Source organism: Rissa tridactyla, chromosome 5 (assembly GCF_028500815.1).
Source record: "Rissa tridactyla isolate bRisTri1 chromosome 5, bRisTri1.patW.cur.20221130, whole genome shotgun sequence".
Lineage (NCBI taxonomy): Eukaryota > Metazoa > Chordata > Aves > Charadriiformes > Laridae > Rissa > Rissa tridactyla.
Window position 1 is genome coordinate 60,036,822 of NC_071470.1, and position 19,973 is coordinate 60,056,794.

A 19,973-nucleotide genomic window follows, 5' to 3' on the forward strand; every position below is an offset into this window, starting at 1 on the left:
GAGCAGCTCTATGTTATGGGGGGAAACGCACCGCTCTGCCTGTGGCAAACGGAGTTGTTCCTCATCCCTCCCACTTTGTCTCTGCAGCCCTGCCACCTGCAGAAATGCTGCTGCCAGCTGGCCAAAGCAAACAGTTCCTTGCTGCACCATGGATTCCCTCTGGTCACAACGCCTGATGTTTCATCCTTTCTTCTTTTTTGAGCAGCATCCCTGTCCCCATGACTTTCTGCTGTTTCACTGGCAGCAAAGGCTCTGACTGAGCCTTCTGTTTCTCCTGTGTTTTGTCTGTGGGCATTTGCCATCAGTGGGTGTTACTACCTGTCATGCCGAGCTGCTGTCTCATCTCGCTTTGACTCCAGGCGTGGAAACGAGCAGTACCTTTGAGACGGTCATGCCGTGCTTCTTGCCAGGGAGATGAGCGTGTTGTTTGGCATGAATGCCCCACCGCTTCTGCATTGCTGAGGCTGTCACGTTTGCAGGGAGTTTGGTAAAGCAGCATGTATCTACGTAGGGATTTATCTCAATCAAATACAGAGACTTTCTTCCATAGCCTGTGCAGAGAATGCAGCAATTGGGAGCCAAGCCTTTTTGGTCACACTGAGCACTGTAACTATCTTTAATGCTGATGCACTGTCATAGCACAGATGTTGTTCAGTAAATGCCAGGCTAAGATTTAGGCTGGTGCCAGTGAAATAACGCTCCATGGCCAGGGGAGTCCCTTGTCTGGATCGTGACGCTATGAACATCCACACTTTGCAGAACTGTTCCAAAAAGCCCGAATGCCTCCGTGCGCTGTGGGGCACAGGGTGAATTTCACGCTTGCCTGAGAAGAAGCGGTTGGGGGACTGGTTTCTGTAGCAGCAGAAAGCAGAGGAGTGGTGAGATGTTTATGAGCAGCAGCTCCTGCTCAGGCTTTGCTTGTGTTACCTCTCTGCCTGTGTGCAGGTGGCAAGTGCCTAGGTGGTGGTAGCTTGGGAAACTTAATTCAGTGCTGTGGCACGTTTCTCATGCGATTTATGCCTGCCGTCTTCATCTTCTGAAGGGCTCCTCTTCTTCTTTCCTCCCCTGCTTGTGTTGGCAGAAGAATCAGTGGTGTTAGACAGCATTGGCTTTCATGCGGAGGACCAGGGGGCTCTGCTCACGTGAATTTCGGACTCTGTTGCAAAAGAGTTTCTTGTTGCATGGCTTGTGGTTAGAGCACATCATTTGGCAGCACAGTCAGTGATGAGCAAAACGATTCTCGCCATGTTACAGCCGGATTGCTTCAAAGGAGGTGCAGTGCCGCAGGGCAGGCAACATTGAACTGCAAAGACTACAAACCATGTTTTAAAGTCGTGCTGGTTTCTGGGTGGCTGCCTAAAAATATGCTTTGACTTGACCACAAGATAAGGCTTTGATGCAGGAATTGCTGGGAGGAATTTTGTGACCCGTGTTGCACAGGTAGCTAAGCTAAATGATCACAGTGGTTGCTTTTTAGTCTTCAGACTGGTGGTTTTATGAAAACACAGAGCTTAAAAAGTGTTGCTTTAGTTTACTGAAATAGACGATGGACTTCTCCCAAATTTCCAGTGCAGTCACCCCAATCCATAAGTGAGTAGTGCTTGTCCAGAAGATGAACAAGGACAAAAATGCGTCCTTATAGGTGCAAATTTTTCAAGTCTTACAAAGCAGTATGCACCAGTGAATGGAGCAGCAAATGCACCATTTTCTTACTTTTCGAAGTATTGTGGTGGCTACAAGTGACTCGGTGTTTGTTGTTTCATTCTTTTGCTCCTCTTGTTGCCAGACCCACAAGGCACCTTCAGATGCAAGAGTGTATTTCAGCGTCCTAGCTCCTCACAGTATTTTGATACCATTTACATTGTATCACCAGAACGAATGACATCCTGTAAATTGAGTTAACGCTATTGATTGTGATGTTACTGCCAAGAATATCAAACATGCATAACCCCATTGCAGATGTAGTTCAGATATTCTGAGCTGGTGCCAGATGGTCTGCTCCCTGTCTTGCTACTGTTTTCTTTCTGCTACAGCTGGAGGGTGATCTATTATTGTTATAAATACAGACGTGGACACAGCAAATAACGTTCTCGTGGCTGGGCCACACTGAGACTTTTTTTATAGGGCAGCTGCAAATTTGGTATCAGGGTCCAGCTGAAAAGCATGATGTGAAGAACAGACAGTGCAGTGTGGTGGGGCTGGTTTTTGATGCTAACAAGCAAAAGTTAGGCTGTAGAAAGGATTGTTTTGCAAGTGCAGGCTGGGTGGAGAGCCGTGCAGCTGCTCCACACACAGATTAAATCTTAGATGGGTGCAAAAGGGCTGCAGGTCTTGTGGGGCAGATCTTCAGACGTGCTCGTTATCCTTGAAGAAGATTACAAAGCCTCGCCTAACTTCTCCTCTATGTCCTTAAGGAGTTTGAGGTTCCCGCTACTGCTGCTCAGCCAGCCCAGCTCATTCCTGGGACTCTTCCACTTGGCAGAACGCCCTGTGGTGGAGGACAATTTGAAAGCGATCCCCGAGGTCCTGAATTTCGGGGCCTTCTGAAATGCAATGCCAGCCTGATGCAGCTCTTCTTGTACTGCTTGTATAGGCACTGAAGATCAAGAAAACAACTCCCATGCTAACCAGAGAGCCTTCTTTTTAAACAGAGGATGTTTTCAAATCCTGAGACGGTGCCTAGAATGACTGGCATCTGGGGTAGTCCTTGGAGTCCAACAGTGAAGTGCTGTGGTTTTCCACATAGCAAATAGTTGCTTCCAGCTCCTTTCGGTCAAGGAGTCTTGGGAGTAGAGGGTGTGAAGATGGGCTGCTGGGACTGTCTTGGAGCAGTCACAGACCGTTGTGGCTTGACACATGAGCTGTGTTCTACTGAACATAGTAATGGTTTAAAATGGGAACTGCTGGGCTTGGAGCCCTGCTGTATATCTGGCCCAAACTGGGGAAAACAAGTTGCTTTCTTCGGTCCTGCCTTCATTTATTCATTTCTGCCTTTCAAGAGGGCAGGCAGCACATGTGCATACCACTTGTTTTAGATATAGAACCATAGATGGTTTGTATTTGAAATCAGTGCAACAGCCCTCCCCTGGTTTTAATTTACATACTCCTGGGCTGACATTTTAAATTCCTGGCAGAAATGTGGCCACACTAAGAAACGACTAGACCCAGACAGCATTGAATGATATATGAGATGGTTGTTCTGCCTCTGCCTTGAATCCATCCATCAATTAGCATTCAAAGTCTCTTTTGAAATACAGTCAGACTTTTATTACTGTAATACAGATTTGTGGTCTAGCACATGCCGTTTCATTTAAAAGGAAGCCAACATCTGAATAAACAAAATCACTGCACTCCAAGAAGATGCCAGAAAGCCCCGTAGGCTGCTTTTCGTGGACTTTAGGGTAGGCTCCGGGAGTTTCCTGGTATATAACCTACAGACCTCAGCTGAGCTTTCAACAAGTGCAGCCTGGCAATCTGGCCCCCCTGGCTGCAGCAGTGCCTTGGCTTTCTAGATTCATTTTGCAGTGATCAAAAATTAAGTTATTCAACCCCTCCTGTAGAAAATGAAAGATGGTGGGTTTTACTGGGTTTGCCTCTTGTGTGTGGATCTGGGGGGCGGGCGGGATTTTACGTGAGCATAGTGCTGGTCCCAGAGTTCTCTATTTAAGTCAACTTGCATTTGGGGAAAAGGCGAGAGGAAGAAAAGCAACCCATCAGCCTGGTGTTTTGTCTCCTGTAGGTGATTAAAGCCGTGGAGGAAGGTTATCGCCTGCCAAGTCCCATGGACTGCCCTGCTGCTCTCTACCAGCTAATGCTCGACTGCTGGCAGAAAGACCGCAACAGCAGGCCCAAGTTTGACGAAATTGTCAGCATGTTGGACAAGCTCATCCGTAACCCAAGCAGCTTGAAGACATTGGTTAATGCATCGAGCAGGTACACACTCAGGCCAGAGCTATTTCTCAGCGCAAGATCCTTGTCTGAATTACCACTTACTCTTTAGCCTGTGTGCATCCGTGGGTGGATGTTCCTCCAGCTTCATTATGTCATAGAATCATAGAATGTGTTGGGTTGGAAGGGACCTTTAAAGGTCGTCTAGTCCAGCCCCCCTGCAGTAAGCAGGGACATCTTTAACTAGATCAGATTGCTCAGAGCCTCATCAAGCCTGGCCTTGAACGGCTCCAGGGATGGGGCCTCCACCACCTCTCTGGGCAACCTGTTCCAGTGTTTCACCACCCTCATTGTAAAGAACTTCTTCCTAATGTCTAATCTGAACCTACTCTGCTCTAGTTTAAAACCATTGCCCCTCGTCCCGTTGCTATATAGCCTTGCAAACAGCCCCTCCCCAGCTTTCTTGCAGGCCCCCTTCAGGTACTGGAAGGCTGCTATAAGGTCTCCCTGGAACCTTTTCTTTCCCAGGCTGAACAACCCCAACTCTCTCAGCCTGTCTTCATAGGAGAGGTGCTCCAGCCCTCTGATCATCTTCATGGCCCTCCTCTGGACCTGCTCCAGCAGGTCCGTGTCCTTCTTGTGCTGAAAACTCTGGAGCTGGACACTGTACTCCAGGTAGGATCTCAGCAGAGCAGAGTTGCTTCCCTCAACCTGCTGGCCGTGCTTCTTTTGATGCAGCCCAGGATGCAGCTGGCTTTCTGGGCTGTGAGTGCACATTGCTGGCTCATGTTCCAGCTTTTCATCCACCAGTACCCCCAAGTCCTTTTCCACAGGGCTACTCTCTATCACGTCATCCCCCAGCCTGTATTGATAATGAAGATTGTCCTGATTCAAGTGTAGGACCTTGCACTTGGCCTTGTTGAACTATATAAGGTTTGCTCGGGCCAACCTCTCTAGCTCATCCAGATCCCTCTGGATGACATCCCATCCCTCTGGCACATCGACCACACCACTCAGCTTGGCGTCATTGCCAAATTTGCTGACGGTGCACTTGATCCCACTGTCTAAATCATTGATGAAGATACTGAACAGCACTGGTCCCAGTACGGATCCCTGAGGGACACCACTTGTCACCCCTCTCCATGTGGACATCAAGCCATTGACCACTGCCCTCTGGATGCGACTGTCCAGCCAGTTCCTTATCAACCGAACAGTCCACCCATCAAATCTGTATATCCCCAACTTAGAGAGAAGGATGTTGTAGGGGACCGTGTCAAAGGCCTTGCAGATGCCCATGTAGATGATATCCGTTGCTCTTCCCTTGTCCACTGATGCAGTCACTCCGTTGTAGAAAGCCACTATGTTGGTCAGACAGGACTAGCCCCTGGTGAAGCCATGCTGGCTGTCTTGAATCACCTCCCTGTCCTCCATGTGCCGTAGCATAGCTTCTAGGAGGTTCTGTTCCATGATCTTCCCAGACACAGAGGTGAGGCTGACAGGGTGGTAGTTCCCAGGGTCCTCCTTTCTACCTTTTTTAAAAATGGGTGCAATGTTTCCCTTTTTCCGGTCACCAGGGACTTCATCTGACTGCCATGACTTTTCAAATATCAGGGGAGTTTTGCCAAATCAACTTTTTCAGTTGAAATTGGCAGACAGGTCAGCAATTCAGTGACTCTGGAAATGCAGTGCTGCTTCCACAAAGAAAATTACTGTGTCCTGTCTTTCAGGAATGGGAGTTTCAGCAGTATTTATAGGTCTATGATAAAGCTACTTGTGCTCTACCCCAAGGTTTGAGAGGGCAAGACTTGAGTGCATGAAGTAGATACTAAATGCCGCTCAAATTATCTGCCTGTTGACTTTTGTCTTGGTAATACAAATGAAGAGGAATCTCTTGGGGAAATTCTTAGGATGTGCAAAGCTCACAGATGTGCAAGTGCATCCTCCCACAACTATTCCTAGGTATGCTAGCCACTACCACCACCAGTTCTGACAGTCTTGGTAATCGCAAGAGGATCCCTGTGGTTCCCAAAGAGTTGTACACAAACCATTTGCTAAAACTACATTAAGTGAATAGAGCAGCCAGTGTGCAATTAAACATGAATCTGAATAGCTACATGGCTACAAGTAAGGTAAATATGGTCAAGAAATAAAGTTGCTCTTTGAGAAAAAGAGATTAATATTTTTTTAGTGAGTTTTAATATTGGAGTTTCCACCATACTGGAGTTTTGGAGAGGCTTTTTCTTTTTTTTGATGTAGGCACACAAGTATTACTTCTGAGCCATCTGCGTTGCTAATCACTCAGTCCCTTGCAAGGTCATGAAAGAGTGATGAATATAAATCATCACTGCTTCACTAATGGCAGTGGAGTTCCCCTGATGAGCACTGGAAGACGCCCTTCAGAAAAGCTTATTCTCAGAGGACGAAAAAAAAAGACACATCGTTTTCCTTGAACAGGAATGAGAGGGATGTAAGATGAGGTTACACTGGTGGCGTGGACCAAAGCAGATGTACTGTTGCGAGCTTAGACGCATCTGCCTCTACACCTTCCGAGTGAGTCTTGCACAACTGCTTGTGGTCCATCTCACCTATTGCAGCTGGACCTCGCATCCCCATACTGGCACGTCCTCCCGTAACATCTCATGCACTGGAAGAAGAGAAACATGAAATCTCTGTTAATTTTCAAATACAAGATAGATCTGTGTTCCTTGGGCTATTTTAAATGCATCATTTTCCATCTGAAGAAGAAATTACTCTTATTAGCAGTTAAATGTAAAGTCAGTCCCAGCAAACCTGCAGGAAAAAGTTTATGATAGCACAAAATATGTCGTTTTGATTTGGGTTTTTTTCATTTTATTTTTATTTTCAGTTCAGAACAATTGTTTTCCAGGCCTGTTATGTGGTGGTTCATGCACTCTTTTATACCAAACTGTTATGCTGGAAAAGAGGCAAACAGGCAGCAAACCATTTCCTTGAGCTGCTAAGCACTTTGGTGATGTTTTATTCCATGAACAGGTCCATGCAATTCCAAATCTCTCCTTTTCAGAGCTGCTGTTAGTATCTTTGATGTGGAGGGAGCACCTGAGCAGCCAGGCTTTGGGACTGTGTTTCTATAATCACAGATTGCCATGCCCAGACCATAGTAATTCCAAATGAATCATAATTTCAACATACAGCAGCTGTAAAGGATATTTTTATATATGTAATGTATTCTTTATGGAAATTCTCATTAATGCAAATAAGGGAGGAAGTCACTCTCTACATTACAGCCTGTGCATATCAGTAGGTACCTCCTGACATTAGTGATGAAAATCCACTTCTTGGTATGATTACTTAGGAGTTTTGAATTCCTCATGTGTGTAAAATGTTATGGGAAGCCATTATGCTCTTGGTGCTGCAAGTATTCACATTTTATTGGACCCTTCAGCATTGCTATTAAATAAACAAATAATACTAATGTGCTCATAAAATATATGAAGATTCCTGAAGTGCTGCAATAATATAATATCCCAGCTCTCCTTCCAGTTGAAAGTCTTTTAAGTGTAATTCTCACCCTCAGAGGCTGACCCAGAAAACGTTTTTTTTACTTGTGGGTAATAATCGTTATGCAAGGCTTATGGTAGCTGTATGTCCCAGTTTACAAAGCAGGGACAAATCTAGTTTCTTCCTGGCTGACCTTGGACAAGCCCCCTTTGCTCTCTGCGCATCATTAGTAGAGTGGTGGACCTGTACGTGGCACGGGTCGCTTGTGCCAGGTACTGTGTCGGTGTTTCTGCAGCAGCGAAGGGTTATTATTTGCCTGAATTGCTTCTTCCGTGCGTGGCATAACCGAGCAGGTAGCAATTGCCGCGGCAAGGTCTTGAGCGAGGGTGTGGGAGCAGGAGTCTGCTTCTGTTTTCAGGGCTGGAGCGTCGTTGGAGCATTGCTGCTCTCTGCAGGGCTCGGCGGATGCTGCCCGCATCCGAAGTCCCCACCCGACTCCGCGGGAGCAGCCCCTGAAGTGTTAACAGCAGCCTGCCATTGATGGCCGCTGCTGGGAAATGTAATTTGGGTTTCAGCTTCCAGGCTCTGGACTGTCTTAAGTTAATTACGACTTTTGAAGGAAGAGGAGGAAAACAGAGTGGGAGGAGTGAAACCGAAGACTGAAGTAGGAGTGACTGGGGCAGCCTAATAGAAGAGGAGTGAGAGGTAACAGGGATGGATACTAGTCCTCTCCTCTTACTGCTTGCAGTAAGGACCAGAAATGGCAGGAACTAACTCAAAATGTGAAGTGTTATGTTTGATACGTTGTGTATGAAGCCTGCTGGGAGGATTTAAGCTGCAGCAGTCACTGAAAACACAACGAAAGAATCATCTCTACCGTATAAAAATGCGAGCAACTGAGTCACGTTGGGTACATCTCGATACTGATTCTCTTTCCTTCTCTGTTTTCGCTTGTCTTTAGAGTGTCAAATCTGTTGGTAGAGCACAGTCCAGTCGGGAGTGGTGCCTACAGGTCAGTGGGTGAGTGGCTGGAAGCCATCAAAATGGGCCGATACACGGAGATCTTCATGGAGAACGGATACAGTTCGATGGATGCTGTGGCTCAGGTGACCCTAGAGTGAGTAGTGCCCAGATCATTTTCACCTCATTCGTTGGAATTGCAGAGGGGTAGGAGACAAACCGTTCAAAAACCTGTAGGGATGAGGCTGCAGAAAGGAAAACCATTACCCTTTGTGTGCAGTCAGCAGTTTCTCTTTTAGCATCTGTATTGATGATAACAAGTGCAGGCAAGACTGGAACTTACGATCACTACATTGGCAGATGGTACTTTAGCTCCTTTACTCACAGAAATTAATGCTTGAGTTTGAGTAATTGCCAGGCCGTCCTCTTGACATAATAGCAGTTGATTATTTGGGGTTAGTGACAAGTAAAAAAAACCGCACCCTGCTAGTAAATGTATAGGAGCTAGTGTCCCTGCTGAGTTATGCTAGCTTTACGCCGGATTAGCTGGTTTCACAATTGATCTGGACATAACCAAGTGGACAGTCAAGCCCAGTAAGGCATGAAAACAGTATTCAACATTAACAGAAATAAGAAACAGGAACAGAAGAGCATCAGCAAACCCATAGCTCTAGGGGACAGGCTCCCTGGCTGAGGCTTTTCCCTCTGAATGTGCTCTTGGTTTTCGCACGTGGGGTGACAGCACTCAAACGACTTGGTAGATGCCTCAGGACTGCTGATTTGTTATGCTCCACCTTTAAGTGCCTGCCTTGCTTGTGTAATGACATCTGTACTTTCCTCCTGCCACTTACTCAAACTCGCCCCAAAGTCTGCCTTTCTAGATGGGTTAATTTGAGCTTAATTTACTGCAAGCGTTAAGGCAGAATGGGAAGGATTATGCTCCATGCTGCTTTGGAGAAGCTTGTGGCTCTTCCATCACATGCAGATTGCCAGTGCACATACAGAATCGGTGCCAAGGATTAGGAATAAAACAAAAAAAATTCTCACACCCCACAGAACCACAGCATTTCTCCTATCTGCAACAGCTCTGTGGAGCTCATCAGACAGGGTAGGAGGTCCTTTGCACCTAATACAGGTTGGTAACTTCTCCATGGAGTTCAGTTTTGCATTACACGCATGGAGGGAGTGCAGGAGCATATTTGCTGCACTCACATCACCAGTATTTGTCCCTTACACCTGGACTTATCCAGTCTGTCTTCAGGCATTCACATGAAAACCCTGAGCTAGGGATTAAATCCTCTTTAGGGAGTCAGAGTGCATGGATTTCTACCTAGAACCCTGTTTGGGTGCCTGAGACTCTTACATGTGTTTTTCCGGCCTACTCTTGCAATTACATGCCATGTTACTTTGGCTTTTGAGGACTCCACGGTTCCTTACCTGCTCATCTGATATGGCAGTAGCCAGAAACACCAGGTTTCAGGGCTCCATTTAGACTGGTGATCTACAAATGTTGACCAAGGAAGAGGTCGTTCCCCAGGGTGGTCAGAGTTCACACAGCAGAAAGACCTAGCTGGGGAATGGGAAGAGAAGGGATAGGATGAGGCAGTAATTTAAGAGAAAAGGAAAACGTTGGAGCATTCCTCTCTACTGTGCCACCTCAATCTTACAACCAGAGCGAGTTCAGGTAGAAAATGCAGATTGCCTAAAATATATCACAGACTTGTTGCTCTTTGGCTGAATTAGTCATATCAAAGAAGAAAACTAGGTTTTACAAAAGCAGCTTCCAGTTTGTTCCTCTTTAGAATTTTATGCAATTTCAAGAGCTGTAAAAAGAAGTGTGCAGAAGTGAAATGCTTTGGTTTGGGTCAGAGAAAATGTTGAGTTCGAGCCCAAATTAATAGTCGGTTTTAACAGTAAATTAGAAGCTCACTTATTCATGTAGCTTTAAACAGTCTTAGCATCCCATCCCACTGACAAAACTATTCCTACCTTCCCATTTTCTTGAGTGCAACATTTCAGATTGTGAAATTATCTCTTAAATTTAACTTAAAAATTTAAATACTTCCCTATATTTACTCTTTGATATTGCAGAAATTTCAAAAGTATCCCCCAAAATCTTTTCAGGCTACCCTAAAAGTACTTCAAAATGGTTTTTCTGGTTGCCAGTGAACCAAGAAATCCATTATCTGTTTGGTTCTAGCCAGAAAGACAAGTTGGTTTAAAAGTCTTTAAATAAAATTATAGCTGCCAGAGATGCTCTGGCCCTCTCGAGCTGCAAACCGCCTCTAAGGCCCCCTCCACCAGGTCCCGATATGTTCTCTATAGCACAGATGTCATCCCACTCTTGTCCTTTAGTGGCCCCAGCTGAGACAATATGTCTGAGCTGCTCAGCTTCAGCTTATTCTGGGCTTTTACAGCAGCAGAGTAGTAGAGTGGAGCTATGCTCAGGAGCCTGGGAAGCTTCTGGGCTTTGGGGTGGTTTTTTTCAAGCTGAAAGGAGACATTTCATGAATCCATCTTGCATTTTGGTTGAAACTGAAAAAAGGTTGAAACTAACTCTAACCAGTTAGTTATCAAGTATCCATAAATAACACCCCCCAGCTGCCTAGCTGCCTTGGACAGAGGTGCTTGCATGAGTCTGGCTTGGTTCTTGAACAGCTCAGCCTGCACACCTTTGCAGTGCAAGGGTGGCTTAGAAAGAAGGCTTGATCCCACTCGGGTCTATTTTTGGGAAGACTGTGGAAGGTTCATTGAAAAGCCAAAAAAACCATCCAAATCAAGACTTCTCTTATCCCTCTCAGATATAGTAAAAAAAGACAAAAGGCGAGATTCTCAGTTGTTAAAAAAGGAGAAACCGTCATAATGGTTTAAGAGGAAAGGTGTCCCATGTTGAAGACCTGAACCACATCAGGCTGAACACAGCTCAGGCTGATGTAAACTGGCAGATTGCCCTTAAAATCAACAAAGTAAAGGAGAGAAATGGCTCCTGAATGGGCTCAGATGAGACTCTCATGGGTTCTCCAGAAAATGAACACCGGAACAAGCAAAGTTCTTTAAAGGTTAATATACTGAGGGGATTTGATTTTCTCCCTGTAAAAGGGAACAACAAAACATTTTGTACTCTGTGATGGAGAATTCAGGTTAAATGTTCCTTGTCATTTTTAATAGAGGCAACTGTTCAGTATATTTCAGAGCTGGGACTTGGGGGGATCAGGTGAAAAGATGATCTGAACATCTGAAAGGAGCTTACTTTCCCCAAATGACATCAGTAAAACAATCTTTACAATTTAAGAGGTTGCCTTCAAATACCATCCAAAATGATTTTCCCCAAATTCAAACTGCGTAGGAGACAGACGTGGAAATTAGATGGAGAAAGGAGAACTGGGTAATCGCTGCCAGAAAAGGCAGGAAAAAAATATGTTGAATGTAAAGAATTTCTAAAATCTACTGAAAAAAAATCTGTAGCACTGTAGGAGGGGTTGGTGTAGGAGCATTGGCCATAATGCTGGCGGGATTGGTGACTATTTACAGGATCTGGTTGAGATGGTAGATGTTCAGCATTTTTTTTAAACACCCCCCCACCAGCATGCAAAGCAAAATCCTGGTTACTGCCCTGCTTCTTACGAACTGATGGCTTAATGCATTTATTCCAGGAAAGAGTAGTATTCGTGACAAATTTCTGAAAGCAAAAGATTAAAAAGTTAAAACCGGTGAATATCGCCCCAAGTCCTGAGCTCTGCCTGCTTAAGCAAAGACCTGAAAATGTATGTGTTCAAACAAAGAGTGATTTCTACATTTAGCTCTAATTCTTGCAAAGGGACGAATCACCTTGTGAAAAGTGGAGCCTCACCCTCCACCCCCTCTTTCCAACTGGATATCAGACATGAAGGCAACCTTTCCAGTGGACCAGACCTGCTCTTTAAACTTGTGGACCACCTAGTGACTTTGAGTGTGTCTGGAGCTCTTTCAATCCACTGCAAGAATAACTTTACCAGGACAATACTCAAGAATAGATAGATCCATGACATGAGTTTCAGTCTGACCCTTGACTGGACCAATTACTAACCATGTGGACTACATACTTCCACCTTTTGAAAGACCTGTACTCACTGAATCTCAGGACACCCTGTTGTTTGTTATTAGATGAAGAGCTCTGAATATTTGTAATAATATGTGCTGTGTTGCTTTGCATTGTATTTTTTTTTCTTCTAAAATAAAATGAACTATTTATTGAAAGTTATACTGGATAAAGAGCATTTAAGAGTTCACCTGCTCTAGATGCTTATTCTTAACCTGAAATCTCAGTCCTGAGATTGTGATACTGCATCTGCTTCTGAACAAACCAGTTCTCATCTCTTGATCAAGTAGGATAGGAATAATGAATAAGAGCAGATGAACTCTTAAAAAAATTGTTTTTTAAGTCCTCATTTAATGCAAAAGTCCCTAGCAAGTGGATTCCTCTCTCTTTAGCGTCTTCTGAAGGTCTTTGAGGTTCTTCTTCTTTCCCCTCATTCAAACTGTCAACTAACTATGTGAGTAGTCCCAGTCTGAACGGGCAATTGTAGAGTTAACAGCACGTGAAGAAGAGTGGTGAAATCTGGCCTGGATGGGAGATGAAATACCAAATATCTGTGGTAGGTTGACGGCTGCCGGACACAGAGATCTTTCAGGAACTTGGCCCTTTTGCTTGCATGACTAACTGGCTGGTGAGGGGGGTTGTATTTTATGTGGCAATCCAGTCCTAGTCTACACTGTGTTTGACAAACTGGTCCATGGTGTATAAGTAGTTCTGTTTGTAAATAAAATGTTTCAAATATATTTCTTACAACGTGGACACCGTGAATTCAACCCTTGCGAATGGAGGATGTTGCAGGGAAGGGGGTACTGTGTGGTCCCTGGCACGTTACAGCAGGGCTTTCGTGCAAGGTGGTGGTAAGAGAGCAGCATGCATGCAGCTGTATACGATGAGCCGACACCAATTTTCCCCTTTATTTCCTTGGCTTTTTGGTCAACTTAGGTCGGCCTCTTAGTACTTCGTTGGCAAGTGATTCTAATTCCTACCTCTTTCCATTTTCAGCCCTATGTGAATGAGAGAGAAGTGAAAAGGGGAGAATTCTCCCTGAAACAAGAATAAAAGTTGTCTCGTTGCTGGGGGAGTGGGTGCATCACGTATTTTGAAGCAGGGAGACCCCATAGCACAGAGGTGCCTGTGTTGCCAGGGTTTCGGGGAGCGCCCATGCTGCTGCCACAGAGGCGCACACAAGGCCCAACACCGGAGGTCAGGTCACTTGCACGGCAAAGTTGCAGCTGGGATCCTGATGGCAAGTGTCATTTGCCTCCAGGTCTTAGTTCCGCCTTTTCTTGCAGGGAATTGCACATTCCTATTGCAAAACCCCAGTAGATAGCCACACACATCTCCTCTGCGGAGCTGAGCCCAGTGAAATTACCAGTTGACCTCAGTCCTGTGAGCCATGCAGCTCTGGGCTGGAGCTTCAGAACAGTTGTTCTGCAGCCCTTAGGTACAGAAGTTGATATTTTTTATCCCAAAACCAGCTCGGTTGCGCACCCGATTTTGTTAGAAGTTGGCTGCTGCCTTATGCTGCTTCAAGTGCTTCAGTGCTGGGTGCACAGGAGCATGCAATGTGCTGTAAGTCACGCTTGGAAAATGGGAATTAAAGCTCCTGCATTCTCTAGGTGGTTTTCGGGAAGTTTTGTTGCTGGCTTTGCAACACGCAAGGTGGCTTTTGAATAAAGCTGCTGATTTTATACGAGGTGAGCATCTGGATCAGGAGCTGTTGTCTTCTGGTCTGTCTTTGCAGAGGCAAAAGACCCCACAGGAGTTTTTGTTCCCTCTCTGAGGAGTCCCTGTGCTTTTGGCCAGTGGCTCAACATTCAGGAGGATTTGATATTTGAAAAAAAATAGATTGGATCCCCTGGTGAGCAGCTAATGGATTGAAACCAGAAACTCCTTTTTCTTCTTTCTCTCTTGTAAATCAATGAGGCGCTCCTCAAGCCTGTTAAGTTAAGGGGGATACTATAAAGGGAAAAAAAAAAGCTGCGTAGCGAGTAGGGTTTTTATTTTATACTGATAGGGCTGGACGTGAAACACCAAGTTGTACATGCCTTTCTTATAGTTTCAGGCTATTTTTTTCTGCATAAGATGCAAGAGTATCAGAAATGATACATCTGCGAAATACATGGTGCTGGATTTTCAAAAGAGCTCACCTTGCACTTTAGATACCTGGGGGGAAGAAAAAAAAAAAAAAAGCTGAATTTTCAAAAAGTTCCAGCAGAGTAGCACTCAGCAGGGGGAAGATGGATGTTGGCTCTCTTAAAAATCAGGTCCTATATTGGGGTTGGGTTTTGGGGGTTTTTTTGATCTTTGGTGTGAACTTCCAACTGTGCTGTGTACATAAAATAAATTGCATGTAACAATAGCATTACTACATTTTCCTTCGTTATTAAGATGGCTTGCTGAACTAGTTTCACAATTCAGTGGAGGCAGAAATGAAAGCATGTCCCCCTGAGAAGGCAGACACCTTTTGCAGGTGCTGCAGCCTTTTCTCTGCCAGGTAAGGAGCGTTGCTGATATGTCTCATTGACCTCCCTTGCTCCGTGCCCCTTACGTTGTGATTTCCCCTATGCATCGTTGAGATGCATCACCAAAAAAGGGTACAATAATGAAATGAAGTGTTTAGCCTGGAGCAGAAAATCTGGTATTTTCCAAATCAAAAGGCTGAAAGTGTGATAATCCTTGGAGAACAACAGATCTAGCTTTTGGCTTCAACCAGCTGTATATTAATGTATCGGCCTTCACTCAGGATTGCTTTTTATTCAAAGTAACGTTCATCTATTTAATTTTTGGACATGGATGGTTGGTTGTATTTGCACAGGAGTCTCTCTCTAGAACGTGGAGCTGCTGAGAGAGGTACACCTTCATGGGTAGTTCACACAACGTTATGTGAAAGTGTTTTGGTGGTCGTTGCATGTGTTCACCTGCAGTCCAGCATGCAGCTGTGCTGTGAGCTGTAGGCCAAGTCTGCAATACACCTCACGTGTTGGTTGGGCTCCCACGTGTCACTGGTGATCAGCAGCCCTTGCACATCCCAGCCCTGCCAGTGAGGTTTCCAAAAAGCACGTATGTGTTCAAGGAGGTCACGTCCCGCTGGCTTTCGGTGGAGAGCTTTCTTCTAAAAGACTTGCGCCCAGGGTGTTGGGAGCTCTGGGTTTCATGTGTGTTTTGGCAAGACTGTATAGCCCTACGTTGGAAACATCCTTTATTTGGTCCAGCCTGGAGTTAGAAAGTGAGGGGCTGATACTTCTCTAGTGGAAGTCTTCAGACAAAACACCATGTCTCCTCTAAGTCGAACTGCTTCTCTAACAGTCTCTGTGTCTTGCATTGGAAACACAGATACACCTGTCTTGATGTTTCTTCTGAGCTTTTATTCCTACAATTTCTTTGATAACACTTTTCCGCCTAGAAGGAAATCGCTACAATTATACTCTGACATAACCCATGGCCTTACCTGGTTTTAGGTATGTCATTGAATCTGATCACCCAAGGTCCTGCTGTAGTATCTCCAGGGGACAATTTGTCCCACTCCTGTCTTTTGGTAGGATAAATTGTCCCCTGGAGGTGCCTCTTTCACACCATCAACATCAACCTTGGTGATTACCTTCATTTGTACACCTAAATTTTAGAGGGCTGAGCTTCTGAGAAAACACTATCCTCCTAATCCTGCATTTCACAAACTACCTTATTTTACAGCTTTCCTGTAATGGCAGCTCAGTAGACAGACTCAACACAAATGCCTTTGGCTTGTAGAAATCACCCCTGAAACAAAATCAAATGTGGGTTTACAGGAAGATTTGCAAAGGCCCAGAGGGGAGCTATGTTGCCAATTCTTGTTGACTTTTGGGGGTCATCAGGGTGGTGGCCATGCTCGAGGCTTTTGCCATTCAGCTCTTTGTAGGAGCTGGCTCTGGGATTGCAGTTTGTGTATCTTTGGCTTTGCCTAGTCTGAAGAGGAAGGAAGCGTGGATTGACCTCACTCCTCACTGCTCGTATCCGAGATCAAAAAACAGCCTCTCCCAGGAGAAGAGGAAACTGCAACACAGGCTTTCTTACATGGCTTTTCTCTTGGAAGTAGGACTTTTCATGCCTAGCAGAGTCCTTGGCCAAAGGTGATGCTGACACTTTGCTGTCCAGCTTTTCTCCTTAGCCAGTGAGGTGATCTCCGTCAAATCACATCATCTCTCACAGATGCCATGTCAGCCATTAAAAGATTTAAAAAAAAAGGCGGGGGGGTGGCGGAATTAAACTTGCCAACTAAACTTGGTTTTGGGAGCTGCCCATGGTAAGAGGTAGGCACTGGCAGCAGCATCGGTGCGTGCGGCGCGTGGTGTGCGCGGCGGCGTGTGCCTGAGCGGTCCGTGGAACCAACGTCTGCTTTCTCCCACAGGGATTTGAGGCGGCTGGGAGTGACACTTGTTGGTCACCAGAAGAAGATAATGAACAGCCTTCAAGAGATGAAGGTCCAGTTGGTGAATGGGATGGTGCCGTTGTAACTTGGTTTTAAAGTCGCTTCCTCAAGTGGGTCGGTCCTGCACTTTGTATCCTAGCCCTGAGATTTATTTTGACTAGAAAAAAAAAAAAAGATAAAAAGGGAAACTCAGTGGTTTCTATAACTGAAGGACGTTGGCCTCTGCCGCAGTGTTTCTAAAGCAGTGTTTGACTAAAGTTTTCCTTTTCTTCCTATTTGTGTCCTCATTTTCATGAAGTTAATGTAAGATGCATGGAACATGGAAACGAATCTGCTGTACGTGAGGTTAACCCGTCTTTTAAGCTTCAGCGACTACGACAACAAGCCTTCCCACCACATGTTGTCTGTACATGGGAGATATATATATATATATAGCACCTTTATATACTGAATTACAGCAGCACATGGTAATACTTCCAAGGACTGACTTGAGTGGAGGAGTTTTGTAGCCATTCGTGGGCTCCCAAAAGCTGCAGTTTACTGAAGTTTAACTTCGAGTCTTACTTGTCTACAGAAGTGTATTGAAGAGCAATATGATTAGATTATTTCTCGATAGATATTTTGTTTTGTAAATTTAAAGGAAAGAAAAAAAAATGCTGTTACACAGCATTAAGTTATAGAGACTAGTGTATAAACATGTTGCTTGCTCCATGGCAAATACAATACAGGGTGTATATTTTTTTTTTCCTCCCTCTGTGTTACCAAGTTCTTCTCGTTTGCTCTTCTGGGAGGATAATACATGATGAAGATGTATATACTGTACAGTTTGCTACGCATCAGGTACAAGATTGGGGCTCTTTCCTTGGTTTGTTGGGGTTTTTTTTCCTCCTCTTCTGCTTTGTTTTGTCTCCCTTTTTTCTTACTGCTATGCTTTGTATTTTTGCTGCTGTTTGGTTTGAGCAACATATAAAACCTTCAGGACTTTTGATTACATGTATGAGGTAGAAAGAGTCTGCTTAAATAAAAGACGTTGCTCTCTCCCTTTCCACCATGGGCTGGGGACATCCAGAAGAAGAAAAGTAAAACATCTGGTTCTTGGTGGCCTCTAGCGACAACATGGCATCAGTTTTTGTGTGTGTGAGTCCTGCTCAGAGGTAGCATGGGATTGATTCCACACCAGCATTTCAGACCAGTAGCCATCAACCAGTGCAGCCCTCGCCCCTGTCCCTGGAGCCCAGGAGAGCAACCACGAGGTGGTTTTAGCTGGAAGGAAGGGATTTTGCTGTTCCTCTTCTCATTATGGGGTTTAAGTCCTGGGGTGCGGTGTGGAGGCGAGCCCATGGTCATCCAGCATGGAGATTTTGCACTATTTCCCCCAGAGTGATGGTGATGGTGGGATTATTTTGGGAGCTGTGCTGTCCCAGGTAGACATTTTGAGTTTGGGTATGGACCTGGCCACTTTGGGGCAGAGCACAGGGAGGAGGGAAGAGCCAAGCAGCCCAATGGGGTCACAGCGGTGGCATCCTGTGGGTGAGAAGGTTCCATCCATCTGGGACTCTTATGGCTCAGGTCAGCACTTGGTTGGGGTTGGGGTTCAATGTGTCCATTAAAGCTCACAGCTGCTGTGAGGGACCTGAGGGCAACCCGATCCCCTGGGATTCCCACCAAGAAACAGTTTGGGGCTGTCCTCCTCATTTTATTATAGATAGGATTAATCAGCACAATTAATTTGGTATTCATAGGTTGGGCTTTTTTTTGTGTGTGTGAAGGCTTTGGTAAAGATAAGGATTTAAAAATGGCTCAGCAGATGGCAAGTGTTTGCTGGTTTTGTATATATATTGCTTCTTTAGAGGTTGGGTGGCATCTTGTAGCATCCTGCCTTGGTGGTAACATCAACATAGTGACTTGCCGCAGCTCCCTTCGTCCCTGGCGCTGCAGAGCCAAGCCTGAGGAGCTCATCCAGTGCCAAAAGTGTGTCCTTCACACCTTGCAGAAGCAGGTGAATGCCACCTTCAGCCCTTTCAAAGGTCTGTCTTCCATTTCCCCCAAGCCTTTGGATGAGCATTGATACAAAGAACAGTTTCTAAAGAAAAGGGAAAGGTCTAGGAGGAGAGAGTTGGGTTTGTTGGGTTTTTTTCTTAGCAGCAGGGCTTGCTTGCTTTCAGCAGGGCTTCTTCAGGCAATATTTGCCTGTTTTGAAATGGCCTCCTCCTCCTCCTCTGCAAGCTGCTGCCAAGCTCCTCAGGAAGGGGCAGAGATAGGAGGGAGAGGAGCTGCAGCGAGGTCTGACGAATCTTGACGGTGTGATTTCTCATCCTGTTGTTTCATTTTGGCAGTCACCAGACCACAAAAGAGGAGGGTGGGGAGGGAATCAAGACATAACAGTTTCAGCGCGTAAAAGAGATTTGTCATATAATAAATAAGATTATTAGAGCTGTCAGCAGAACTGTCTTGGGATTATTTGTGCCTCCCTGCCCGCAGCACTTGGGAAAATAACCCGTAGGAAGACAGAAACAACTTGGTTCATCGGGAGGAATTGTTCAGTCACTGCCCGCCTCCGTCAGCTGCACCGAGAGAGATGCTGTTAGCAAATATGCAGCACTTTCTGCCTGTCGTCTCCGCTCATTCCTTACCTGTTGGCTCTGTGGGAGGAGTTGGGTTTGGTCCTTTTTCATGGACTTTTAACAGCAAAATCCCCCTTTCACCATTTGCGGGCTTTTAAAGGCATATGTGGGATGGCTGGGACGCGTACCAGATGCTGGAGTAACCTTCAAAATTATGAACTAGTGGAAAACAAACTGTTCTGAAGCCAGACTGCATTTGTAAATAGGGCACCTCTTCTCAGTTCCTCCAATAAATAAATAAATAACCTTTTCTATTTATTTCAAGAGCTGTTCTTGCTACAGATCTCTGTATAATAGGCTTTGTCTCGGAGCTAAAAATAAAATAAAATGGTGTTTTAATGAGTAGGGTCCAAAAGTTACAGCTTCTATGTCCGCAAGCAAATTCCAGAGACAACGGAGGTTTTCGGTTCCCATCCAAGAACTATGAATACTCTGTATTTTGGGCATGGTCATATACATTGGGGTGCAGCAGCAGGAGGTGACGGTAATATTTCACTGGTTATGCTCTTTGTAAGGACTGTGAGTGGATTTTCTGCCT

At 45.2% G+C, this 19,973-nt stretch overlaps 1 protein-coding gene across 18 annotated transcripts in view; it reads left to right on the forward strand.

The window, feature by feature from the left end:
• The window catches only part of EPHA5 (EPH receptor A5), a 267,350-nt gene extending 247,657 nt beyond the window's left edge, over positions 1–19,693 (forward strand). For 5 of the 18 annotated variants that reach the window (XM_054202306.1, XM_054202299.1, XM_054202300.1 and 2 more), the window contains 3 exons: positions 3,740–3,933; positions 8,330–8,485; positions 12,129–16,002. In XM_054202306.1, the coding sequence (XP_054058281.1) occupies positions 3,740–3,933; positions 8,330–8,485; positions 12,129–12,345 (567 nt within the window). In that variant the 3' untranslated portion in view covers positions 12,346–16,002. Of the gene's footprint in view, positions 1–3,739; positions 3,934–8,329; positions 8,486–12,128; positions 16,005–16,790 lie in introns of those variants that run through there. The other 13 variants (XM_054202301.1, XM_054202302.1, XM_054202317.1 and 10 more) reach the window with 5 other exon arrangements.
• Positions 19,694–19,973: the final 280 nt, after the last annotated feature.